The sequence below is a fragment of the Protomyctophum parallelum genome (genome assembly GCF_964188405.1).
Source record: "Protomyctophum parallelum genome assembly, chromosome: 1".
In the NCBI taxonomy this organism is placed as follows: domain Eukaryota; kingdom Metazoa; phylum Chordata; class Actinopteri; order Myctophiformes; family Myctophidae; genus Protomyctophum; species Protomyctophum parallelum.
The window spans coordinates 83,772,460-83,800,030 of record NC_139697.1 but is presented as its reverse complement, the minus strand read 5'-3'; the positions used below and the strand labels follow the sequence as shown (position 1 = coordinate 83,800,030).

The window sequence follows — 27,571 nt, the reverse complement described above, 5'->3', positions numbered from 1 at the left end:
TACCTCTACATTTCACATGCAAATATTATACTTTCACTACAATTATTAGTTATTACTGGACTACTATTAAGTTGTATTGTACTACTTAAAACTACTGTTGTATTATACTAGGTGGGTTGGTCCCAAGGCTACTGTTAATTTGCGTATTTATTCTGAAACTTAACCACTTGTAGAGCATATTACATTGTGATACTGCTAGGCAACTTTTACTTTAGTGAAAAAAAGTATTTCATCAAACACCACTGACTTGTAATATTGCAAAATCCTTTATTCTCAACATTTTTAAAGCGTTATTTAGTTTGTAATGTTGATGAATTAAAAACAATATAGGCTTTTGAAGGCAGGATTGTGATGTGAACCCAATACTGCCACCAGCTGGCGGAGTCAGGCTAAGCCTATGCAGCCCAGAAACGTACCCTGTGCTCTTTAAATTTCTGAATAAAATGAAACAGTTAGCAAGTCGAAAAACACCCAGTCGGAAAACAATCTGTGATATGTCTTCTATTATATTCCTGGACCGATTATATGACAAAGGTCGCTATCGTTCATAAATAATGTTTCTTTACAAGATGTCCAGCGGGCTCCCATCCACTCCAATGTATTCATCGAACTTCCGCTGCGAGTTCTTGCACATGGGGGCGTGGTGGGGTGTCATGGCGCAGCCCTGGCGTCCAGTCACGTGACACCATGACGGTGGTGTCTTTTCCTTCTCTAAGCTTTCTTGCTTGCTACTGGGAGGAGGACAGGAGTTTACTACGGACTCGGAGAAAAAGTTATCTGACACATTATTCTTACAGTATTACAGCCAAACTCTCGTCAAAATGTCCAAGAAGCAAGCGCCATTAAGTAACTATTTTGTTGTTCCAGCACCACCACCTCCAAAGAGACGCCAAACGGAAATATGTCGTGAGCATCCCAATCTGGCCGATAAAAACTGCACCTTTTATACAGGGACAAAGAATTTCAGTCACCCAGCTTTTATCGTAAAGTCGGGTATTGTACATTATTTATTTTGCACAGAGGAGCCATGCGTGTCTGACTGTGTTGACTGTGTACATCGCCTCGGCTAAAATGGAAGCCTGACGTATGCTTCGCTGTACGACGTGTCGTATGTTAAACAAATAGTTGATCAGCAACGTGTCACAACGTGTCGCCTCCGCAACACGTTGTGAGCTAGTAGATCGGCAAAAAAAAAAAAAAAAAAAAGTATCTAAATATTGCTTTGATGCTCATATTATCCTTAGGATAATATGAGTTTGTGCTTGAAATGTACTGTAATTCTGCAAACTGTTAATAAATATTTCAATCAATCAATCAAAGGAAGTATTAAGAAGTTTGTATTAGAATATGCATATAGGGCTGGAATACACATGGACCTATAGCTGCAATTTGCAACTCTGGATTTTTTTAAATAATGGGATGAATCTAGAGTTGCAATACTCTCCATTGACTCCCCAGTCCCCACTTATCCAATAAATATCGTTTTGCTATAAGTTATTCATGCATCCCTCTTTTATCCATCCGGCGAGATGGGTCGCCGCATTTTAGGAGCACCAAGTAACTCCTCCAGGTGCTCCTCTGAGCATGCATGCATGCACAGACACCTACCTACATGAGTGAGTAGATTAATCTTGTGACTTGTGTTTCCTCAATGACATGCAACGTTACTGGTGCAAGTTGCAACAACCTTTGCAGGAAACTATGGCATCACATTTATTGCACTTTGCGATGAGTACCCCTGTTCTGTGCATTCAGCGAGCGGTCACCGCCGCGGAGCGAGTGTGGTTAACAGAGAGGGAAATGACTCTGAGGCTGAGCACGCAAAGTGCAATAAATGCAATGCCATAGTTTCCTGCAAAGGTTGTTGCAACTTGCACGTCCACATTGAGGAAACATCTCAAAATCAATACGCCTACACGAATAACGTTAGAAAATAAAAACTACTAACTTCTACAGAGCTTTATATTATGACTCGACGTCTTTCTGTCTGAATCACGTTAACTATAGAGCCATGAATTAAATAAAAATCAATTTGTCTGCAACTCAATTGCTTTTTATTTGTCTCTAAATTAATCGTGCAACTGTTGAGAGCCCAGCCTTTAGGTGCATATATACCTCCATACATTGATTACATTATAAACAGTTATAAACAAAAGCACAGGAACATAGCCTACAGTTCAAAAAAAAAATTCTATTAAATTAATCTGAACATTGAAGACACAACATTTGTCACCACAACAATATCATTATTGCAATGTGTACTGTATACGTATATACAGTACAAATTGCAACAATGATATTGTCGTGGTGGGTAGCTGGTGGTGGTGAAGTTTAAATAATAGTGCCAACTCATAATTGTAAAGTGCAAATACAATAATTTAATGTGTTTATTAACCCATTCAGGCCTGACGTCGAAATTTAAAAAAAAAGTTTCTAAATCATGACAATTTTCTGAAAGATTTGAGGCACATTTTACAGATTTTTCAAAAATAGCAGACCTACAAGTTCATAGCGCGCCACTCGTTAGGTTAGTTAGAATATAAGCATAATATATGTCTGAAAAAAAGGGGAAAAAATTATATTAGGAACCGTTAGGAACCGGAACCGGACCTAACAAATCCCAACCCTAGTCCGGACCCCCTTTACCTCCTCACCCAACCCCACCTATCATACTCCCCTCTGCACCCAGTAGAGATTTAGGTTCTGACTACTCTGCACTAAGAGTAAATAATGCAATAAATTCGTTTTGGGTGGGGTGTATAGTCAAAGATGAATTATTTAGTTTGAGCCAAATTTTATCCACAGAGCTATCCAAATAAATAATATTTCAATATTGCAATCAGTAGGCTATTATCTATCAACTGACAATATTCTCTGCCACAACCTTCTGAATTACTGCAAATTGTGACTATTAGTTTTGTTGTGTTTTGAGGATATCTTGAAACCTTATTAAAAAAATATATATAAATGTTTAGTTAACTTGAAACTGGTGACTATTTCAGAGGGTTTTAACAGTCACAAACACAATATTGGATTTCACAATTATCTAATTGTATCTCTGCAATCTGGAGAAGTTCAATGGACTCCTAGACCCCAAAAACATAGGGTTAGACACAAAAAGTACTTGTCTAGGATGAATAATGGTTTTTAGGCCATCTTGGACGCCATCTTGAAAATAACACCTTTGGGGTGGTCAAACTTTGGTAAACTTATTAAGGACACCTAATACTACATAAATCAGTTGATTTTTAGGGTAAGGTGCTTTTTTTTCATATATTTACCCGCCTACCCATAGAACAACTTTTCAAGAATTTGATAAAAAAACATTTTGGAAAAATATAATCTTTTGAACATTGAAAATGTTATCATATCTAAATGATTTGGCTCCTCCTCTTTTCAAAGAGTTTCCCAAACAGTGGGTTGGGACGCGTTGTGGGTCGTGGACACATTGTTATGGGTCCACTTAGTTTCCGTTTCCTACATTTGGCTTTTAATTAATATTATTTCAAAACATTTCCAAAAAAGCTAAGCTTTTTATGAATTAACAGAATCCAATGATGTTTTTCAGTAATGTCACGAAGAAATGAAAGAAAAATCTAAAGAAATTCCATAAATTGGTACAAATATATATTTTTTATAACTTTATTTAAGGATTTTCAATTTTTGTAGACAAACAACCCCACATATACCCCACCCTCCCCGGTTCCATCACAAAAGACAAGAACAACAACAACAAAAAAAGCTAAAATAAAATAAACAGGTAGTAGAGGATAGCCAGTGGTCTCTAGACATGAAAGTAAATCTGGCGGCTCATAAACCGTACCTGTCTAGGGAGCGGGAGGTGAGTTCGTCTCCCGCAGTGCCGGGCGAGAGGTAGAGCTCCATGGCGTCGTCTATGGCCGTGCACGGGGAGGAGGTGGGCAGGTAGACGGCCGTCCATAGCTGTAGCGCCCGCGTGTGGCACACCGGCTGCAGCACCTGGCACGACGACAGACAGCAAGGAATGTCCATGCTCGTGTCAGCATAATAATAGTCTACTTGCCAGCCCGTAGAGCCCAATGTGAACCCCGCTAATTTTGAGTATGGGTCCCCAGCATTTAGAAACTGCCGGATGCTAACTTTCATAATTGGCATAATATGTGACCATACCATTAAAGCTGCTATAATAAATAATATGTCACAGTCTCTGTGACACATCTAGCGGCCGCAATCTGCATTCAAAGATTTTCCAAGAAGCTTTGTTATTGGTCGATTTGCCTGTCTGTTTCCTGATTGGTTAGTCATTGTGACCGGGTTGTTTTTCCGACCAATGACAAAGTTTCTAGGAACATCTTTGAATGCAGATTGTGGCCCCTAGATGTGTCACAGAGACTATTCTTTTGGGGGAGCGTTCTACTCATTGCTGGCTGTCTGAATACCAAAAATCACACCCGTGTGAAGCTAATAAATTAAAGTCTAACTCATGTTAATTAGGTGATATGAAACAAACGGTGCAAACACAAACATTAAACGCTGTTAACAATAAAGAGACAATATGACGTAAATGGTACATTATGACGTAAATTATCCCTTCATAGAAAAATCAAACATTGAACTAAAGACAAACATTAAACCTGTATATAGGAGGGGCTAGCGCCCCTCAAAAAAATCATTACAATTTTGACAAATTATTGCTTATAGCAGCTTTAACAACCTATACAAGGCTATGGCAAGTGGCCATAGCCACTTGCCCAAATGTGCTGACCTCAACACATGTGTGATGAAAATTGCTCAACATATGCAAGTTAACATTACTCAACATTTCTAACGTAAAACTTTAGGGTACTCAAAATGCCGGGGTTCACAAGTGGGAAGAAACCACCTAACTCCAAAATGTTCGTACAAATGTTGAAATTAAGAAAAACGTATATATTTTTAAATTGAAGGCGGAAATTGAAGGCGGCAGAGCAATGACAACAGACAGACTGTAAAAGGTTAATCCACAAGAGCATAGCTGTGGTGTGAACTCTGCCATTCACTTGGCTGAGAACAATTATTGTTTAAACTATATTTTTTATAGCTTTTAGTCGAAAAAAAAGAAAAAAAAGAAGGAATACCATGTCGTGACTGGGGATGTAGAGAAAGTTCTGGAAGTTCTTGTTCCCCATGCGGAGCAAGGACCAGACGGAACAGGTGCGTTTGTAGATGTTCCGCGCCTCCCGCTCCCGAGCGTTGTTGCACAGGAAGGTGCCGTAAAGGCACGAGTATGTGTGCTGCACCAACTTGACCTGCACGAATAAGCAAGATATATATTCACAAAGGAATTCTGTCAATTCAATTCAGAGTGACATTATTGGCATGGGAAACATAGGTTTACATTACCAAAGCAAGTGTCAACAAACAATATATAAAGTAAACCAGGTGCTGAATTAGCAGGATTTCTCAGGCACCCATGGTAATTTCAAAGCACTTCAAAGCACCCGTGAGCCGAAATGACGCCATCAAGGCTGTCCTTGATGGCGTCGTAATGACTGATTTTACACTAGCCGATCTAGAAGCTCACAACGTGTCGCAGCGTGATACGTTGTGAGCTTCTAGATCGGCTATTTTGAGCATGCAACAAAGTGTAAAATGACTTGTTCACTAGTCCCTTCCACCATTTTAGTCTAGTTTCTATTTGATGAAATTGTTAATATATTTAGTCTTAGTTTTAGTCATCGTAGCTTTAGTTTTCATTTAGTTTCCACTTAGTTTTCGTCAGTGAAAAAAGGTAGTCGTCATAGTATTAGACAAAATCAACAATGGAAGCTATGAGACAGCGCAAACAAAGACCACTTTTATACGAGGACAGTCTCCAGAGAGTCCCGTTTTGTTCTCATTTTTTATCGAGCCTTTACATAAAGGGTGACCGTTTAATGAAAACGTTGTAATGTGCATGCCAAGTCTCTAGGTGGCGGTGACGGACTGCCAGATAGACCAGTCACCCATGTACGAACCAAGGTGGTTCGACATCCTATCAAGTCTTTTTGTTCACATCATGGTTTAACATTCTCCATCGCTAGTCTACGTTTGTATTTGTATTGATGAGCGGGGCGAGCGAGCACTCGCTCATTGTAGGAACTCTAAATATCACCTACGGCTCTGCATCAATGTAATAAACATATGCGCTGTGAACCCACGTGAGCCATGCATGTCATTGTTTTGCCCGTTTACATGGGAGACGGGAGGAAAACGGTGTTTTCAAAGATTTCCCACTCTGGAAGGTGTTTTCTCTTTGTTGCGTTTTCACTTCCCGAAAACGTCTAATAAAGAGACCCCAGCTAACAATACTTTAATTTTGCTGATTTCTATGAACACCGTTCTCATCTAAAAGGGGCCAGAGGTTGTGGGGGGGGTTGCCACCTACCAGGAAGGCCTCGTTGAACTCAAAGAGACAGGGGAACTGCTTGAGCAGCTGGTGGACACAGTCCAGCCACTGCAGGAAGACGGGACACTGCTCGCTCACGTCGTCTGCGTTTTCCTGGTGGCCACAGCGATCCCCGAACTTATGTCCAAAGTCCAGCCACTCCGTCTCCACTAGCAACTGGAAACCCTGTGCGCGCATGGTGGGACAGTTCATGTTAGGGGGAAAAAATGCGTTACAATTCAGGGGGTATAACAAACAACCCACACAAGCTAAACCTAACATGATCAGCCAATGGAGTCAACGGCATCTGAGACAATGAGCAACATGTGGGATGAAGAAGGTACATCTGCTTATCTAGAACAGTGATCCCCAAAAATGAATGTTTGCATGTGACCCAAACTAGTGGAAAATAGCAGACCTACAAGTCTCATAGGAGGGCTGTGAGCAGTTCAGAAACAGTCCACCAGTGACAGATTTATTTTAACATCATTTTTTGCCAGGTGAAACCTGGCTTATGATCGCTGCTGTTGATTAGAGCGACCCAGAGCCATAGAATAAGACAACTCTGTTCACTTCATGGGGCCAGTCCAATGGTGCTCTTCTACATCGACTTATATTGGCGAATAGTGACAAAGGCCTGAACCGGAAGTTTACGGAATGCATTGGGGTCTATAGGCTTTACCGTGACAAACTAGTTACATGAACCTGCCCCCTCAATGTCGTAACTCTGTCTTACTTACTCTATGGCTCTGGTTGGAGCTACCTATGCACAACTCTGAAATGCCACCTAAGCTTATGTTGAGCTAACTCTGTCTGGAGCTACAGGAAACGCATAACAAAACAGTGATTGCACCAACAAAAAAACGTCGCAAACGAACAAAAACAACAGCCAGGTGGTTGTGACAGAGAAACATACATGTTTGTGGCATAAAAAAAAAGAAAATCATATGAAAAGAAGGGGGGACAGATGCACAACGGAGAACGCTTGTTTCACCTGGCTGTCATTCTTGTTTTAGCCCTCCCATGAGACTTGTGGCATGAACATTAGTGAGGACAAATTATATGAAGGTAGGTTGAGAAGTGCTGAAACGTTATGCTCTAATTCAGGGGTTTTCAACTGATTTGGAGGGGGGGAAATTAACCTTCCATATTAAAATCATGTTGCTATTGTAACTTACTGTATGTATGAGCGAGCAGACACATGCAATTAATTATGGGCACATTTCCTTATAATGGTGACTCAACCAGGCCATCAGGTACAGTTTTCTCATGAGATTCTAACTCCCTTTTCTGTGGAAGTTCTTGACGTCCGACTTCCCAGTAACTGACAACATCGATCGAGCGTCATCATATGTCACCACGTCATTTACTGCATTGTTTCTCAACTTGTGGTCAATACAATGAATTAAAATACAAATCTTCACTTTCCTACATTACAAAAATGCATGGTCAGGGACCACATGCAATACCTTCACGGACCACCAGTGGTCCACGGACCACCTGTTGAAAACCCATGCTCTAATTTATGGGATTCCTTAGATTTTTTTTGCATTTCGTCATGAAATTAAAAAAATATATAATAATAATAATAATTCATGATTTGTTTTTGATCGGGTTTTTTTATGTCTCGAAATAATAATTAAAAACAAAATATATAAAAAAAAAAAAAGGGACCCATAAAAATGGTGTCCCGGCCCCAGTGTTCTCTAGTCTAGAACATTTATTCTTTTAGGAGCCAGGACGTTGCCTGAGATAATCAAGAAAGGCTTTATTGACAGTTGCAAAATCTAGCCATGTCACAAAGGTCGACCGGACTTTAGACGTATACAGGCCCCTCGGCTGTGGAACTGTGGAACTCTGGGGACCTCAGGCGGGTAAACTCAGGGTACTCTTTTAAACCTCACCTCTATCGCACAGCCTTTTTTATAAACTGTTGCACTGTTTATACATTATTTTAGTTTTTATTGTTACTGTGGAGCAGTTTGTAAACTTGTTTTTGAAAAGGTGCTATATAACAGTGGTTCCCAAAGTGGGGTCCAGGGACCCCTAGGGGTCCTTGAGAGTTCTAGGGGGTCCCCGGCTAAATGATCATTAGGAACCAAATGGACCCTTATGGGTCTGTAACTCAGAGAGTGTGCAAATGGAACGAAATGGACCCCAATGGCTCCATTTGATTACATTTGTACACTCTCAGTTAAATTAACTTTGATTTTACAATATAATGGGTCCCAGAGATAGAAATGCCATTAATTGGGGCACTGTAGCATAATTCAGGTAAAACCTGGGGTCCTTGAGATGAAAATAGTTGAGAATCACTGCTAGAGCCATAGGAATCTTCTCTTATGGGGGTCCCTGGCATATCTCTTCAAATGGGGGTTCCGCAGGCAATTTAGTGTCAATTTGGGGGTCCTTGACATGAAAGAGTTTGGGAACCACTGCTATATAAATAAAGTTATTATATTATTTCCAGACCTCTAATGTCCTGTAGAAAGGGTCCAGCAGGAGCTTGGCCAGAGCCACGATCTGGGGCGTGCGGTCCCAGCCATCCGAACAGTGCACCAAGACGGGCCGCCCGTCCCTCTCCACCGCAGAGCACACCAGAGTGGCCGCTTTCAGCATGACGGACAGGTGCTGCAGCCAGCGGGTGCTCTCCAGTGCCGAAAGCCAGCTACACATACAGAAACAGGAGAGACGGTGTTGATTTTGACAGCAAATTTAGATTTTAGTTTTTAGTCATAGTCTCTTCAATAGTTACTAGGTAATAGAGCGTGCAAGTAATAGTTTTCGTCCAGTGCTTCGATGCGTATGTCGCCGTTTGATGTGTATGCACCGTGAGTATGACGTTTATGACTACTTGTGCTTGATATGGCAGTGGTGTCAGATTACATACATGTATACATACAGTAGGGGCATTACCTTTAATCCTCCAGACACTAAAACATATCGTCATTATCAAAAACTAATTACACCCTGGCATTGGGTCCTTTAATCCACATCTTTATTGCGTCATCATTGAGAGCTACAGTAGTTGTACCAGTTATACCCTGACGTCATATGCTGCTACGATACATACGTACCAAATGGGGCATACGCAAAGTAACCACAGTATACCGCTAATCAACTTACATTATACATATATACAGTACATAGAGGCATTTCCTTTAATCCACCCGACACTGATCGACATATACAGTACGTCACCATCGAAAGCCGTCACTCATTACAACTATTTTTTTCATCAGATAGATGATTTTTTTTTTCATTTAGAAACTAAAAAGGGTTCCAGGAGACTTCTAAATAGATAGAACTGTATTTGTTTTATAGATAGAAACTTTTACCATACTTCACAATACTACTTTTTTACCTCCGAAAACTAGGTACTGTACGTAGCAAATAGCTAAACCTAATAATTCAATATTTCAAACGTTCTTTCACAGAGAAGCTGAGATTTGACAGTTCGTAGCGGTCTACAGTACTTGCACGCTCTGCTTGCAGTTTAGTTTTAGTCACCTGGAATGTTTTAGTGTTAAGTTTTAGTTGACTAAATATCATACGATTTTTGTCGACTAAATCAACTGTAGATTTAGTCGACTAAAATGTATTTTGGCAGGCCTTGATGCCGTCGTAATGACTGATTTTACACTTGCTGAAAATAGCCGACATATCATGATCACCAAATAATCACGAATGACCTCTGAACATTGGCGATTTGTTCAAAACCATGGACAGCGCCATAGTTTCAATTATAGTATGCTTAACGCCAGCTCCGCTATTCCAAAGCCCCTCAGGTACATATTTACCGTAATCTATTTTCATAGGAAAAATAAGTTGAGCTGGTCATGTTGAAAGTAGCATTTAAAAGTCTGGGCAGACACCCCTGCCTAGTGTTACTCTACTTGAGTAATGAATTGGTTGACTCTACACTGCCCACTTTGGACAGAAAGGTCTAGAATGTGCAGTGATTATGAAACCATTCACCTGCTATGATCCTGTGGCTAGCAGGTCAGAGGCCTTGGCCTGAATCTGGTCGTTATCTATAGACTATAACCCTGTGTCGGAGAGAGAGAGAGCGAGAGAGCGAGAGCGAGAGAGAGTCTGTCTGAGTGAGAAAGGTCAGAAGTGTAGACTTACTTCCCCGGGTCTGGGATTTGGCTACAGACGGTCCTCAGGGCCTGGAAACTGTTCCTGATGGCATGGATATTGGCCATTCCCATGAACATCACCTCACAATTAGGGTAGTACTCTAAAACACAGAACAACATAGAAAAATAATAACTTAACTTAAAATAACTTAAATAATAATGAATAAAGACGTGCGGATTTCAGTATGCAAAGACCATAATCACAAGTGTTCGTCTTGTTTCCATGAGGTGAGTTTCAAACAATCGGCCATAAAAATGATCCATAATTGAAAAACAATCACACCCGTGTGAAGTGAGGGCCGCTCTCATCATCGTACATCATCATGACGTAAAATAGACGTAAAATATGAGTAAATTGCTCAGACACATTCTCCATTCATTGTCAATGGGACATTGTCAATGGGAATTTGTGTAGGATGAAATTAGCCGATTTGCTCATCCACATATGGCGTAGATTCTCCACTCATTGTCAATGGGAATTTAGCCTCGGTACCAGGCTTTCATTTTTGTTGGTGCAAAAATTGAAAGCCTGGGGGAACGCATTGGCCGCTCTGGTCTAAAAGTGGGAGTCAACCCTTCCGGGTGGGCGTCGCTCCAAATGATGTGACGTAGCGCTGCACTAGGGGGGAGAGGAGGGGCCGGGGGTGACGGACAGATCGATGAGATCCAATCAGGGCGTGCGCAAATCTCAGCCGCGACCCGCCCCTCTAGACCAGAAACCTAACACGTTAGCTCAGGCTAATGGGAATTTAATGTTTGTGTAAGACGAAAATCTACACTAATAGCTGAATATAGGAGGGGCTTGCACCCCTCAAAAACAGTCTAATAACTAGAAAAAGTGCCCTTCTGGGCACAGGTCTCCACCAGGATAGGAATGTAGGACATTGCAGCTTGCCTTCATCTGGTGGTTGGATAAAAGGGCAACAAAAGTAAATTAGAGGTAAAAACACTTTTCGGCCAGTTATAGCGCCACCTTGAGGCCGAGTTGAAATTGTTCATGTGGCATTTCTTCCTCGGCCTAGTGGGAATGTGCGTGCACAATTTCACGCGATGTGTTCATGATTTGCAGCATTTTGTTTGAAACTGAGCACTCCTGTGAACTTTGGAAGCCAATCTTAACCAATCAGGATGGAGTCTGAGAAATCTGAAAGACCCGTTTCGTTGAATGGCTCTAGAGAGACTGTGTACCAATTTGCGTGATGTTTGGACAAAATCTGTAGGTGTACTGTGCAAAAACTTGTTTTGCACAAAGCGGCCTCCTGGTGGCGCTATAACAGGCCGTTCTGGAAATTTTGGGGCAGAGGTTCATCGTTGGCATCCAGGGAGTGTGTGTGCAAAATTTGGCATCGACCGGGTTAACGGCACAAAGCGGCCTCCTGGTGGCGCTATAACAGGCCGTTCTGGAAATTTTGGGGCAGAGGTTCATCGTTGCCATCCAGGGAGTGTGTGTGCAAAATTTGGCATCGACCAGGTTAACGGTGCCGGAGATTAGCTGCTCACGGACACACACACGGACACACGGACGGACGGACGGAGTGCAAAACATACTCTCCCCCCATGCCTTCGGCCTGGTGGAGACAACAACTGATACAAACACAAAACGGTGTATAAGAAAAAAATCATGCCAGACTATCTTTCTATAGTGTGTGTGCGTGCGTGCGTGCGTGCAAATTCAATTTTATAATTGAAAGAAAATGGGACTTGGGACCAGGGTAAAACCTTGCCCAAATTTGGAGTCATACATGGTAGAAAACATACTATGTCATAGGCTGGACACCTGGATCCCAGATCCACAACCATTAACATTATGGATTCCGAGATCCACATGATTACATTTTTACAACATACCTGTAAAACCGCCTTGAGTTTTAGAAAGAGTTCCACATTGTAACATTCATTCACAACGTTGTATCAATGCGACATGCATGCTGCATCAATCACCATGCCACCCAACAGAAAAGGGAGATCGACAGGAGACTAGATAGGAAAGATTATTATTACTTGCGCAAGCACTGCGATCGGCTGGGTATGTATGTCGGTGTTGTCCACTGTATGTCAGTGTTGTCCACCGGCCAATAAGGGACCACCATTCTTGATGACGTAACTAAGGTACGTTTGGTGATTGGCTGGGTACGTACCGGTATGTATGTATGTATGTATGTATGTATGTAGGGGTAAAAATGGTGGTCCCTTATTGGCTGTTGATGGTGACGTAACTAAGGTACGTTTCAAGGTTGGTATAAGGTCAATAACGGGTCTAAAGGATTTAGAACAGCAGTTGTAATAGATATTAGTTAGTAGCAGTACTTAGTTTAGTTAGTACTTCTATTAGTAGCAGTACTCTGCTTGCACACAAGTCGGCCATGTATATGGCCTACTTGTATGCAAGGCACAAGTTGGCACCTCGACAGAGTGCATTTCTAGTTAGGTATGTGTGGAGACACCTACCCTCACACTCGCAGCCTCCACCCTTGGCCCGGTTGGCCACTGCAGCCGTGTAAGAGCGGGCGTCCAGGATCAACAGTTTCTGGGGCACGGTGCTGTCATCAGAGCCAGGGCTTCCTATCAGAGAGGAGTCTGGGTCCAGAGAGAGAGAGAGAGGGAGGGAGACGGGTGTGATAATGCTGGCCTGTTGCCGGAGGTTACAGGTGACAAACAATTCAACTTCAGTGTCGATACAAAAAAACTCCTTCAATCATTGTGTCTATGGGGCACGGGCTGGCCTGGCCCGTGACAATGGGGTTTGGCAATGATGACATTGACAAGTGGGAGAGGTGGGTTCAGGAGGAGGATGAATGAAGATAAGATGATGAAGAGACATCATTGTGCCTCACACCGATATGCCCCCGCTTTGGCCATGTCTCGTGATGTCTCTGACTGCTCTACTAAATCCATGTTATTTCTCAGCTCAGCAGGTTGATATTGTATTGTCACTGACATTGGGGTGGTTGAATAGCCTCACCACTGGTCCCAGACCTTTTCAGGTCTGGGACCGAATCCCACCATGACTTTCTCCCTTGTGTCTCGCCCAATCGTTTGTGCCTCTCTGCCAACTGACTCAACAAAGAAACAAAGCAGGGAATGGAGTGTTCTGTGCAAAATTGGACTTGATGAAATGAAGTGACTTTGATTCTCTGTGTTACATTCAGACCCCTTTTCCACCAGTTGGTTCCCAATGGGAACCGGTTCAGTTCTTTTTGGTTTTTAGTCCATGAGCCAGAGCTCCAAAATGGGTGGGCAAACTATACCCTATATTAAATTGTTTATAGGATCAATACAAGTAAATTAATACATGATAACCCTTCCACAGTAGTACCTTTTTCATATTTTTGATTATTTTGCATATTTTCCTACATAATGCCTAATTTGCATATTTAAAAATGTAAAATTTGTAATATAATAAATCATTGCCTTCATGTAAGTACTCAATTGGGGAAGTTTCATGGTGATAACAATCTAATATAGGTATGGTTTTGCCTACTCAATTCATAATTAACGTTCCAATTTTGGAGCTCTGGCTCATGGACTAAAAACCAAAAAGAACTGAACCGGTTCACATTGGGAACCAACTGGTGGAAAAGGGGCCTCAGTGGTGTAGTCTAGTTTATTGCATTGGTGTGCAGGGGTGTAAAACTGCTTTGTGTGTATTGTATGTGTGTAAGGAATGTGTTTGTAGCACTGAATGTGATGGCTGATGTAAAATGATGTATGATGATAAGAGCGCCCCTCACTTCACACAAGTGTGATTGTTATTTTAATTAATCTGTATGCATACGGAAACCATGGAGAAACCATGGGGATTTCTTATTGGGGTATACCTGCGTAGCACGTAGACTACTCAACTGGTTCCATTAGAGCGGTGTCCAATTTGATGCTAGTCGAGAAAACGGTTCGAGTTAATACCCAACAATAGATGCCAAAACGATTTGTCAGTATTTTCTAATCAAAATGTTGTCGATTAAAGGGGAAAGTATCCCCTTTAATCGACTCAGGCAGCAATCAGGAAAAGGGGGTACTGACTACTGAAGCCCACAAAGTTTGAGAAGCACTGTAGTAGAGTCTCATTCACACTGGTGATGCTAGCCTTTGAGAAGATGCCATATTGGGATTGTGTGTGAGACCGGTCAATGGCCCTGAACATTTAGCCAAACTGCTGTGTTGTCCAGGCTTCGTCACTCGCCCCAAAATGTTGAGACAGCGATTTGGAAGTATACTGTGGCTGCTGTGTGGTCAGGAGCTAAGGACTTTATAATTGTCCTTGAATTACGGTCATCAACAAACAATACATGCAGAACTTGCATCAAAGTTCTAAAATGGCACATGCTAAAGTGATTTAACCCTAGTGAATGCCGTCTGTCTATGCTGCTGACAATCAACACTGCACCCCATTGAATAGGGGCATGAATAGAGAATGGCAGATTCCCAACACATTGAATCGTGTTTAGCTTCATTCTCCGTGTGTGGTTCCCTTCAGTCTAATTGGGATACATTTGAGTTGGGGTTGAATGAATGAGACAGTGTGAGTTAGGCTAAACAATAAACATATGTAAACGATAGCAAAAGTAGACATCAGGAATCAACTTTCAATTCAGAGTTAAAAGGTAACACCACATTTGTAGAGGTTTGGGTTGTCTTGCAACTCCAAATGTGGACAAGAAATAAAAACTAATTGCTCCAGTGATTAGAAATTGATAATTCAAAATATGCTTTTCATTGACTTACATTGTATGCTGAAACAGCTCTCAAAGTCTGTGCACATCGAAAAGCAAGTGATTATAAAACAAACTGTGATATATCTTCTTTTATATGCCTGAACTGTGACACAGGTCTCAATGGTTCATAAATATTGTTTGTTATGAGCTGGTCTAGCTTGCTCCATTCACTGGATTTGTATTCATGAATTGCTTTTTACCAAAGTCACTGTCTGAGGAGGAGTCGGGGCCTTGGCTGCGGGGCCGGGCTCCGCTGCCCTTGGTACCAGGGTCCATGAGACAGGCCTTGGCGATGGAGGTCACCAGGTACTCGTCCTCCGTGTTCCGCCAGCCCCACCAGCTGATCTCAGGCTGGCTGCAACGGACAATCACAGCCCCGTTCCTCTGGTGTCTGCCACAAAGGAAGGACCACCACATGGTCAGTTTACACAAGGAAGTAGACCGGTCACTTTACACAGCATTATTACAGTGAATTAAACAACTGGTGCTGCAGCTTAATTAGAGTATGACACAAACAAGGGGGTGTAATCCTGCTCTTACGAGTTACGACCTTAACCGTCTTTTTCTTTTTTACGAAACTCGGAAATAATATGGTCGAGTGCTATGCCAAACGACAAAGAAACGAAACTCCATTGGCAAAAGGGTGGCACTATAACATAGAAAAATCACACTTGTGTGAAGTGAGGGGCGCTCTCATCATCATACATCATCAAATTCCGTGCTCAGCAAATCAAAGTCATCACTATGGGGTACAAACAAATACACAAACTGGGCATAGGAGGGGTAAGTGCCCCTAAAAAATGCAAACTTTGAACAGGCATAGCTCATGAACTATTTGACTTTGAATTAAACAGATGCATCTCCACAAGAGGAACAACTTTGCCACTTTCCGCTGTTTTGAATGATCTGAAAAACAGTTAAATGCAAACTTCTCCTGGGATTGTTAAGTAATCTGCACAAAACATTCTACCCACAAACTTTGCCTTTGAGACCAATATCTCAAAACCCTTTTGGAGAAAAGAAAAGTTTGTATGTGGAAAAAAACCCAGATGAGCCAATGAATATCGCAAATTATGGCCCTACCACATGAATGCAGAGTCACATTTTTACCAAACTGTTCAGTATGGTAGAGGGTCATTCCAATAGCACTGAAGCCAATCTTACTCCAATTGGCCAAAGGGGGGCGGCATTGCAATTGTTTGAACTTTGAACAGGCATAAGTCATGCCTCGTTTGGCCTACAGCCATGAAACTTGCTTGCACATGTGCCTCTACAAATTTTTGCATATTGCATTGCCACCGTATTGCTGCTTGCAGCTATATTTTTTTATTTGTTATCATTAATTATTTTATGAATCGACTAATATGAAAAATCGACTACTTTTTTTCACAGCGGAAATCGAAATAGAAACTAAATTAAAACTACCGGTAAGCTATGACAACTAAAACTAAGACCAAATATCTATCTATAAATGCACCTTACAGTATATTAACATGACTCCACCAGATGGGGCAGTAGACAGTGGCCAACATCATTTGCTGTTCATAATTCAGAACGGGTAAGGACTAGTATTGACAATTGTAAAAAAAAAAAAAAAAATTAGGGAGGGACAAGAGATCCAGTATAAGTAAGACAAGTCATTTTACCCGTGGTTGCATGCTGAAAATAGGTATTTTCAATAGCAGTGTAAAAAGTCATTACGACGGCATCAATGCCTGCGAAAATACATTTTAGTTGACTATATCACTATATCACTATATCTGTAGATTTAGTCGACTAAAATCGTATGATATTTAGTTGAGCTAAAACTAGACAAACACAAAACCTTCCAATGTGACTATACTATGACTATAAAATCTAAATGTTCTGCCAAAATCAACAGTGGAATACAAAAGAAGTTGAGTACTGTCTGTGTAAACGCACCTGTAGACCACCGCAGGGATCCTTTTCCAGGACCTGAACGATGCCACGCTCTCCAGCTCTTTGTCAGTGATCCACACTGGGACCAGGAGCTTCTGGGGGTAGCTGGAGCACAGCCTGGGGAGAGGAGAGCAATGAGGAGGAAACTAAACAGTGATATATCCAGCTAGGAGAGGAGAGCAATGAGGAGGAAACTAAACAGGGATATATCCAGCTAGGAGAGGAGAGCAATGAGGAGGAAACTAAACAGTGATGTATCCAGCTAGGAGAGGAGAGCAATGAGGAGGAAACTAAACAGGGATATATCCAGCTAGGAGAGGAGAGCAATGAGGAGGAAACTAAACAGTGATGTATCCAGCTAGGAGAGGAGAGCAATGAGGAGGAAACTAAACAGGGATATATCCAGCTAGGAGAGGAGAGCAATGAGGAGGAAACTAAACAGTGATGTATCCAGCTAGGAGAGGAGAGCAATGAGGAGGAAACTAAACAGGGATATATCCAGCTAGGAGAGGAGAGCAATGAGGAGGAAACTAAACAGGGATATATCCAGCTAGGAGAGGAGAGCAATGAGGAGGAAACTAAACAGTGATGTATCCAGCTAGGAGAGGAGAGCAATGAGGAGGAAACTAAACAGGGATATATCCAGCTAGGAGAGGAGAGCAATGAGGAGGAAACTAAACAGTGATATATCCAGCTAGGAGAGGAGAGCAATGAGGAGGAAACTAAACAGTGATGTATCCAGCTAGGAGAGGAGAGCAATGAGGAGGAAACTAAACAGTGATATATCCAGCTAGGAGAGGAGAGCAATGAGGAGGAAACTAAACAGTGATATATCCAGCTAGAAGAGGACAGCAATGAGTAGGAAACTAAACAGTGATGTATCCAGCTAGGAGAGGACAGCAATGAGTAGGAAACTAAACAGTGATATATCCAGCTAGAAGAGGAGAGCAATGAGGAGGAAACTAAACAGGACAGCTAGGAGAGGACAGCAACGGAGACCAGTTCAGTAGGAAACTAAACAGGGATATATCCAGCTAGGAGAGGAGAGCAATGAGTAGGAAACTAAACGGGACAGGACAGCTAGGAGAGGAGAGCAACGGAGACCAGTTCAGTAGGAAACTAAACAGTGATATATCCAGCTAGGAGAGGACAGCAACAGAGTTCAGTAGGAAACTAAACGGTGATATACCAGTGTGTGCATGAGTTAAAAAACGTTAGTTCTGAAAGAATATATATTCAAATATTTGCTGCACATTTTCACGATTACGGTATTCTAAAATAGCAGATCTACAAGCTACAAGTGATCTACAAGCTCATAACGCGGCACCGAGTGCCACATTACGAGCTTGTAGATCACTTGTAGCTTGTAGATCAGCTTGTAGGTCACTCGCTCATCCCCTGGTTCCAAGGGGTTCGTGGACGTTTTTCTCTTAGAAATCGTCTCATATAAGAATTATGGTCCAGAAATAAACAAACTGTCTTGGCGATATTGTCTGGGAGGTATCGTTTACGATAGTCAGTCAGTCATGTTTGATACAGTCGATTGCTAGCTAAAATGTAACAAATTGGGCAGCAGTAACATTAGCGTTTTCTCTCAGTCATTTCTGGATTCAGTCATATGGATTCTTCATATGCATGAGTGAAACCGCCGGGATTTTCAAACACAGTTTCTTATATGAGGCGATCTAAGATCACTAACCCATGGATTTAGCGCCCTCTAGCAATATTGATGTCATACTTGGTGCTCTATTCACCTGCCGTTTGTCTTATGACTGCTCGGGAGGGAAACAATGACGGAGAAAGAGAGAGAGTGAAAGAGAGAGGAGCTACACAGTGCCTATGAGTCATAGGCCTCAGCAGGTCATGGCGCATTTAATTAGCCAGTTGTCCTGTGTGTCTGTCACCTCTGACACAATACTCTCTCTGGCTGCTCTAATCTCGGTCTTGCTTATTCACACAAACAGCATAGGACGTTAAGTAAACAAAGAGAATGTACCAGATATCTATAGTTCACCATTCACCATGGAAAGATAACCCAGTCCTGAAAGAATGGAGCTTTATTCAGAATCACGTTTGCACATGCACTCGTCTCATATCTCCCTTGTAACACGACATGTTGCGTTATTTTGTGACACACACACACACACACACACACACACACACACACACACACACACACACACACACACACACACACACACACACACACACACACACACACACACACACACACACACACACACACACACACACACACACACACACACACACACACACACACACACACACACACACACACACACACACACACACACACACACACACACACACACACACACACACACACACACACACACACACACGTCCTTGACTGTCGTATGTCTTTGTGATATTGTTGCCGGCCTCGACTGGAAAATACTGAGTCACTCTCCAGGCAGTGGGTCCTAACACGAGAGAGAGAGAGAGAGTGCGCGCTCTGGCCACGTTGGCTCATGACTAGTCTGTGACGTACTTGTAGTTGCAGTTCATCTCCGACACTCTCCAGGCGTTCTGCGTGTCAAAGCCCATCCTCCTGACCTCCATTTCCATTCTCTGACGCACGTGATCACCTGCGCACACGTACACACCCCCACACACATGAGATGGAGGGAACCAAACACGAGGCATAGCTTGGATGTCAACACAGTAATACTCACAGAAGCGTAGTTTGGAGCATCGGAGAATGCTGACTGTCTGCATTCTTCAATGCCCTACTCTGCTTCTATGAGTGTGTGTGTGTGTGTGTGTGTGTGTGTGTGTGTGTCAGTGTAGATTTCGTCCTTCCCAATACTAAATGTTCGTCGACTACCTATTTTCACTGACGAAAACTAAATGATAACTGAGTGCTAGTGAAAACTAAGTTATGATTAAAAAGATATATATCTTGGAAAAGTAAATTCCCTTCCGTAATCATGGCATACAGCCCATGAAACTAAAAAAATCCTATCTCAAAATAATAGACCACTAAAAAACATTTATAATACAGAAATGTCGACCATCTGAAGTGATGATTGGGATGTGGCAAGGAGGTGATAAGACTGTGGCACTGTTGTGGTGTTATGGAATCCCAGATTTGCTTTGATAGCAGCTTTAAACTAATTTGTATTGTTGAATCTAGTGTGTCACACCTTCCTCTTGACAATATAACAGATTCTGGTCAGGTCAGGCCATTTGGCTGGTCAGTTAAGCAAGGTAATACCATAGTCAGTACACCAATTACTAGTAGTTTTGGCTTTGTGGGCAGGTGCCAAGTGCTCCTGGAAAAGGAAATCAGTATACCCATAAAGCTTGTCAACATACGCAAGCACACAGTGCTGTAAAATATCCTATCCACAATGATGGTTGTGTTGCATCTACGATTGATAAACACAGTGATGATTTGGGTCCATGTTATCTCTTATCTGCATGGTGTTGGTCCACTGTATTTAGAGCACGTTGTGCTTCAGTATGGTGACAGGCTTTAACCCTTTTCCAGCCTGATTTGGCACCTGCCCACAGTGCCAAAACTACTAGTAATTGTTATACTGACCATGGTATTACTGTGCTTAACTGACCAGCCAACTGGCCTGACCTGAACCCCACAGAGAACCTATGTTGTATTTTTAAGGTGTGAGACACTAGATTCAACAATACAATTAGTTTAAAGCTACAAAAATGTGACTAAAACTAAAATGAAAACCATTCAAGAGACTATGGACTAAACCTAAAATGTGTGTGTGTGTGTGTGTGTGTGTGTGTGTGTGTGTGGGGTCACCTGGGCGACAGAGGTGGACATGCTGGTCTTCGTCATCTGAGTTCCCACCCAGACACCAGGCATGGTAGGCCAGGGCGAACAGGTCCTCCAGCCGCGACGGGGAGGCTATGGCTCGGTTCAGGCGCTTCGCCCACTCCTGGCACTGCTTGAACGTGGCAAAGTGACATCTTTGGGGGGGAAACGGACACGCACACGTTAGGACATGAGATATTTTTAAAAGATAGAGCGTCGCAGTCCCGTCCCCGACAAGAGGCCCGGAAAATAATGCCCCGTTCACTTTCCCCATAGACTTAAAAAAGTATGTATATATAAATGTAAAAAGAACCGCTCATCCGCTGAAAAGACTTATGTTAAGTGAGGTGCTGGAGCCACAAAGGGAACATGAGAAAAATAAAAAAGTATTTATATAAAGACATTTACGCCACGGACAAAGCCAACTCGCCTCATGACAAATCATGACAATAAACATGATCAGCCCAATGTTTTGGGCTGATCAAATCATTAGAAAGAAGGGGAAAAAAGGCAGGGTACAAACACTTTTTGTTTAGATTTTCTTCTTACAAATTATTTTATCGGCCCAAAACATTCACACATTCAAACGTTCACTTCACGGGCCAGTCCAATGGCGGCTTTTCTACATAGACTTCTATTGGAGTCTATAGGCTTTACAGTGACAAACGAGTTACATGAACCACGTGACCGGGCTGTTTTCTAACCCCCTTAATGTCACAACTCTGTCTTACTCTATGGCTCTGGTTGGAGCGACCCGTCTCCAGCGGGAGGAGGAAGTCAAGCGGTAGTGCTGAAGGCACGCTGCGTCGCTGCCACTCAAGTGACTACTGGCCAATCACAGCGTGTCTTTTCCGGGACATCGAAAAAAGCAAGTGCCGCTGGGAAAGAGGGAGTCGCGCCTCTGATTGGCCTACCGAACGTCCCCTTCCGTTACGCTTCGCAAGGAATCTCGGGAAAGCTTGCCTCCATGTTGACTTCCCTCTAGATACAGACGCCCCAGAGCCGAAGGAGGCGTCTACCGTCTACCATAAATATGTCTATGTTAGGAGGGAGAATTCTGGGGTCCATTGACAATGTGAGTCCAATGGTAATGGTACTATTTTCTTGTTATTAATTAGCAAGGGGCCGCCCAGCCTTCAATAAAGTATAATAATGTGAGAGCTTATTGATGAGGAACCAAGGCCACCCTGATACAGCTGCTGTTAGGAAAAGTAATGAGGACTGCGGTGTCCTTTTGATGAGGGAGGGGAGACATGGGTTACATCCACAGATGGGAAATTCAGTTGACCTTCACTCAAGCTGATGGCTGCTCAGATGAACACTCTGGGGTGGGAGCTGTCAGTGATTAAGAGTCTTGCTCAGGCTGGGGAAACGTTGGCACATAGATATGGGTTGGTCTGACCTACCAAAGACACACTGTTGCTTTTTACTAACTTGTGTTACGTAACATGCATAAAGATGAACATTGCCTTGCGTCATAGATTTACATCAGTGGTTTTTAACCAGTGGTCCTTGATCAGGGTCCAGGTGATCCCCAGCTAAATGAGAGTTGGTAACCAAATGGACCCATATAGATCTTTAACTCTTGAGTGTGAAATGAAATGTTGCACTGTCAGTCTCAAGAGTAAAATTGTTAAACACCTGCATCAGGCTACTTTATTTCCAAGAAGTCTACCCAATTACAAGAGCATGCAAAATCATTCTTATCAACATCTGCCTTATCTCTCCTATGGTACAAGTTACAACATCAATACAGCATGGAATTGTGGACAAAATCTTATCCTACGACAACAAAATATTCTCTAGTCATCATCAATGGTGGTCCGTGGCTCAAATACAGAATAAACAATGGGCTATGAAATAGGTTGAAAACCACAGTTTTACATCACATGTTATTGTTTGTGGATATTGACAATGATCTCATCATTGCCAATGTGGTATGGGGTAAGCAAAGCAACACTGCAACAGTAGCAAGGACAGATGGGCAACTTTGCCATTGCTAATATTATTACTGTTGCTGTTTATGTAACACTCTGTGACCACCAAGCTCTATTCCTGGAACTATTGATTCATGCATTAACAGGGAACTGTGCTGGAAGCTTGGACGTGTGTGTGTGTGTGTGTGTGTGTGTGTCCTGTACTTTCATCTAGTTTGCACTGCAGTCACATTTAGGATGATGCCTTAAATCACTGGTTCCCCAAACAGTGGTTCGGGACGAATTTGAGGGTCGGACACATTTTTATAGGACCCTAATTGTTTTGTTTTCCACTTCCAAAAAAGCATTTATTTATTTATGATTTAAAAACAAAATGTATGGATTATTTTTCAGTATCCATACATTTTGTTATGAGGAAATAAAAGAAAAATTTAAGAAATTCCATAAATTAGAAAACAAATGTTTAAGAACTAGTGAAAATCGATTGATCTACAAGCTTGTACGTGCTTGTGGATCTGCTATTTTCACTAGTTTGGGTCCCAGGGATTCGACCATAGCCACTTGCCCAAATGTGATGACCTCATCACATAATAATGTGGATTCAGAATCAGAATCATGAAAAAACCCTAATTTGACACATCACATGCTACTTAAAGCATAATGAAATTTAGAAATCTTTGCTCCCGATCCGATTCCGATAATTTGATTATCTACCGATAACGATTTTTCCCGATCCGATGTTTATATGTTTATAGAACACGTTTATGCCATATCACAACAGTACAAAAATAATATCCAGTCCAATATCAGGAGGATATAATATAATAACTAGGAATGTCCTGATCACCTTTTTTGCTCCAGATCAGATTCCGATCATTTGAAAATGACGTGATCGGGTCATCGGGACAACCCTAGCTAAAACGTTTTGGAAACCCTTGCATGAAGTGGTGCGGCAGGCGGGCTGCACTCCTTTGTCCTTGACTCCTTACCTGACGACTTTGGAGTCCTTGCAGATGATGTGAAGCTGGAACATGTCCCTGGTCTCCACGCACTCGATGAGCCTCAGAGGCACCTGTAGAGGGAGACAGCGAGCAGACCACCTCACCGGTCAGCCTGGGACAGTCTTTTGTCAAGGAGGCAGACATCTTTTAGTATAGTGACCAACCCCTGATAATAGTACAGACCAGTGGCGTAAAGTCACTAAAGTACATTTACTCAAGTACTGTACTCAAGTACAATTTTGAGGTATTTGTACTTTTCAATACTTTTACTTTAACTCCACTACAATTATTTGAAAACTTTAGTTACTATTGTAGTTACTTTGGAAATTTTAATTTTGATAGAAAACCACTTCAACCCTATATACATAGCTCGTAGATCGGCTATTTTCAAAAGATTTTGCACACATTTTGAACGCACAGTCTGCAGCAATATGACTACTTTTACTTTCAGTACTTTAAGCACATTTTAATGCCGATATACTTTTGTACTTTTACTTGAGTACATTTTGTTGTAACGGAGTACATCTACATTGCAGTATTTATGCTTTTACTCAAGTAAAACATTTGCGTACTTTTTCCACCACTGGTACAGACAGGCAGGATGAAGAGGCAAGCCGCTGAGCACACAGACAGCACAGGCTCCTCCCCTCGTTGGGGAGGGTAGGAGCCCATAGCTCAAACCCCTGGAACTCTTGTTAGGCGCGATCATGAAGCCACACATCAAATCACAGCAAATTATAAATGATTATCCATTGCATGGATTTATGCGCAGGGCTTGTGAGTGCTATTGTGGACCGGATTGTTAAAGAGGTCCACTCCAAACAATTCAATCTAATTCCTGACTGCGCTTTGATCTTTGGCCAACTCGTCCAACTCGTGCATTGACTTCCACAACAACCTTTTCATGCCATGTAGTTCAAAACAGTAAACATTTTGAGGGACTCATAAAAGGAGGGCATAATAATTATTACATTTCCATTCTCAATCTTCTGCATCCAATATTTGTCAAAACCAGAAACATTGATTTTGAGGTACAATGTAATGTGGCTTAACCACTTTCAACCTGGCAGGCGTCCCTAACATTTTCATTTTTGGAAGAATAGCTGTAGCATTGTGACGCATTGTGAGCTTGTAGCTCACAATGCATCACAATGCTACCCATTGTGAGCTTGTAGATCGGCTATTTTTGCCGTTCAACATCACCATCTTACTATTAAAGAGCTAAGCAATGATCGCCGCTGTTTGTCTGCTGTCGAGAACATCCGGGTGCGTGTCGCGTCACACTAAAGTTGGTTGCCTATTATGCCTCACCAATTCAGCTACCTCACGTCAGCTGCCTAACACGACACCACTTACATGTTGCTCTTTAATGGGTCACAGTTCTCTGTGCAACGTCGACGTCGTCGCACACATGCCTCACACAGTGCAACAGTGCAATGCATGCTGGGAAGCAGCAACTCATTTCAATGGGTCACAGTTCTCTGTGCAACATCGCCACGCTACCTTCACAATTTGGTGCTCATATTAGGTAGAACGGGTAAGTATAGTATAGTAAGTATAAATTCCGGCTTAAGTGGATAAAGCTGGAACAGCCTGAAGAGTGCCTGAGCGACTGAATGCGTCTAGACTGTGGCAGAGGGTGGCATTTGACACATGATGGTACTCACAGAGATCTCATTGTCCACACCTGGGTAGGTCTAGAACATAGTGACACCAGGGAGCACACGCACAGAGAAAGAGAGGAGAGAGGAGAGAGGAGAGAGGAGAGAGAGAGAGAGGGGAAGCAGAAAGGAGAAGACACAGGGAAGACAGGAGGAAATGAAAAAACAAAACAAAAAAACTATTAAACAAAAAAGGAAAATGTTGCAAGTTATGGGGGAGACAATTAAAGAAGGTTGACAGATGAAAGATCATTGACGCAGAGCAGATCAGCAACAACAGTGTGAGCTACTTGTAATCAAGGAAAACTGAAATCATAGACACGTGGGATGAAGGAAGGGGCAAAGAATAAGAAAATAGTTTAGAGAAGCCCAACTATGGGGGGGATAGACGGGGGGTCCTAATTACATTCATACATAATACAGCTGGGGTCAAGGCGGGACAGAATACCAGTCTACTCTGGGATGCAAGCGCTACTGTCTCCTGAACTCAATGACCCGAACTAAAACTGCTGTAAAAATTTTTTTTAATAAAAAACCAGCCAAGGTGAAATGTTGCAACATTGAGCAGCATGGTGTAACTAAGTGTGGCACACAGTGTTCAGCGGATTTATGGATGGTGGATTTATGGCTAACTTATTTATTTTTGGTTGAGCTGCGTTGGAAAAGATGACAGGGATTTGGGGGAGAAGGGCCTGGGGGGGAACTATGCTGCCAAGTAAATGCAAACAAACGGCCTGTTTGTGTTTGAGGAGAGAGGCTTGACGTCAGTAAAAAGCAGACCGCTGGATTATGTTGCCAGTGCGGGTCGGACCTGTGGGAGCTAGGTGCCATGTAAAATAAAAAAATCTCCTGCCTAATGAGCTTTGCCACTGTGTGGTGTCTAACAACTTCATGCCAACTTAGCAGGGGCATAGGATACCCTGGCCCACCAAGCTGTGATAATGTCTTAAAGGAGTTCGCCTTGTGCAAAGTAAGTACTATTTAGCTTGGTTAGCAGCATAACCCGTTGGAATATTTGGATATAGGAGGAAATGGAAATTAGGCCATGTGTTCCGATTAAAGTGTATATGCTGCAGTGTATACTGTACCTGTATAGCCACCTTTCTCACACTTTGGTTAGCTTTGCTGCCATTAACCGTAACACTCTCAGGTACCATTTGAGCTAAAAGCAAAGGGTTTGCACGTTGCTCTTACATTGATGACAGAGTCCTTGAACTTGATGTGGACCCTGTAGTTGGAGATGGCGATGACGGCTTCATCGGCACGGCCAAGATATTCCACTCCCTCCCCCTGAAGAGCTGTGAATGGCACCTGTAAGGACACGAGACAACCACATTATAATTCTTTTTTTTTTTTATCGAATCGATCAATTTATGGCACTTACGAGAAAACATCTGTGTACCTATTCTTTTATACTTTGGCTATAAAAAATCGTGAACATCCAACAAACAATAGTGAACCTGGGCGGTCCCTGCAACAAACTATTGAAACTGTTGAAAAATAGCAGATCTACAAGCTCATAGCGCGGCACCGAGTGTCGTTTCCGCGCTACGACCTACTATTTTGGAAGAATCGGGTGTGGGAATCGAACCCGAGACATTGCATTATGTGGAGGTACCCTGGCTGACCCACCACAGAATATCACCAACAATATCTTCTCTGTTGCTTCTGGTGACTGGTGAGATGTGTGCAAACGGTGTGGTTTGGTAGGAGAAGGCAGACAAAGGATGGGGTGTTGCGCTGGCTATTAGTGTGGCAGGATTAAGATGAATACTGTGTACAAAGAGGCTCTACGCACACCAAAGTCCTTTTGGCGGTGCCGGCACACGGGAGAAAACTGTAGAGGAGATTTTGAATAAACAAGAAGGTGGCCGCACACACCAATATCTAGAGTACCAATATTTATTAGGACAGCAGGTAAGACAGGAATATCCAACGTTTCGGCGGTTAAGCCTTCATCAGGGAATACCGGGCACATAATGGTTCACACTTAAATATGGTGCCAGAG

General features: G+C 42.4%; 1 protein-coding gene across 4 annotated transcripts in view; it reads right to left on the bottom strand.

Moving 5' to 3' along the window:
* The window catches only part of mtmr4 (myotubularin related protein 4), a 73,988-nt gene that overhangs the window by 10,214 nt on the left and 36,203 nt on the right, over positions 1-27,571 (bottom strand). For 3 of the 4 annotated variants that reach the window (XM_083785475.1, XM_083785476.1, XM_083785473.1), the window contains 13 exons: positions 26,758-26,874; positions 25,570-25,599; positions 23,891-23,973; positions 20,953-21,119; positions 19,672-19,768; positions 17,163-17,276; positions 15,440-15,630; positions 12,976-13,104; positions 10,517-10,628; positions 8,858-9,053; positions 6,386-6,571; positions 5,097-5,267; positions 3,824-3,978 (listed from right to left, as the gene is read on the bottom strand). In XM_083785475.1, coding sequence (XP_083641601.1) covers positions 3,824-3,978; positions 5,097-5,267; positions 6,386-6,571; positions 8,858-9,053; positions 10,517-10,628; positions 12,976-13,104; positions 15,440-15,630; positions 17,163-17,276; positions 19,672-19,768; positions 20,953-21,119; positions 23,891-23,973; positions 25,570-25,599; positions 26,758-26,874 — 1,748 coding nt within the window. The remainder of the gene's footprint in view (positions 1-3,823; positions 3,979-5,096; positions 5,268-6,385; positions 6,572-8,857; positions 9,054-10,516; positions 10,629-12,975; positions 13,105-15,439; positions 15,631-17,162; positions 17,277-19,671; positions 19,769-20,952; positions 21,120-23,890; positions 23,974-25,569; positions 25,600-26,757; positions 26,875-27,571) is intronic. The other variant, XM_083785474.1, reaches the window with a different exon arrangement.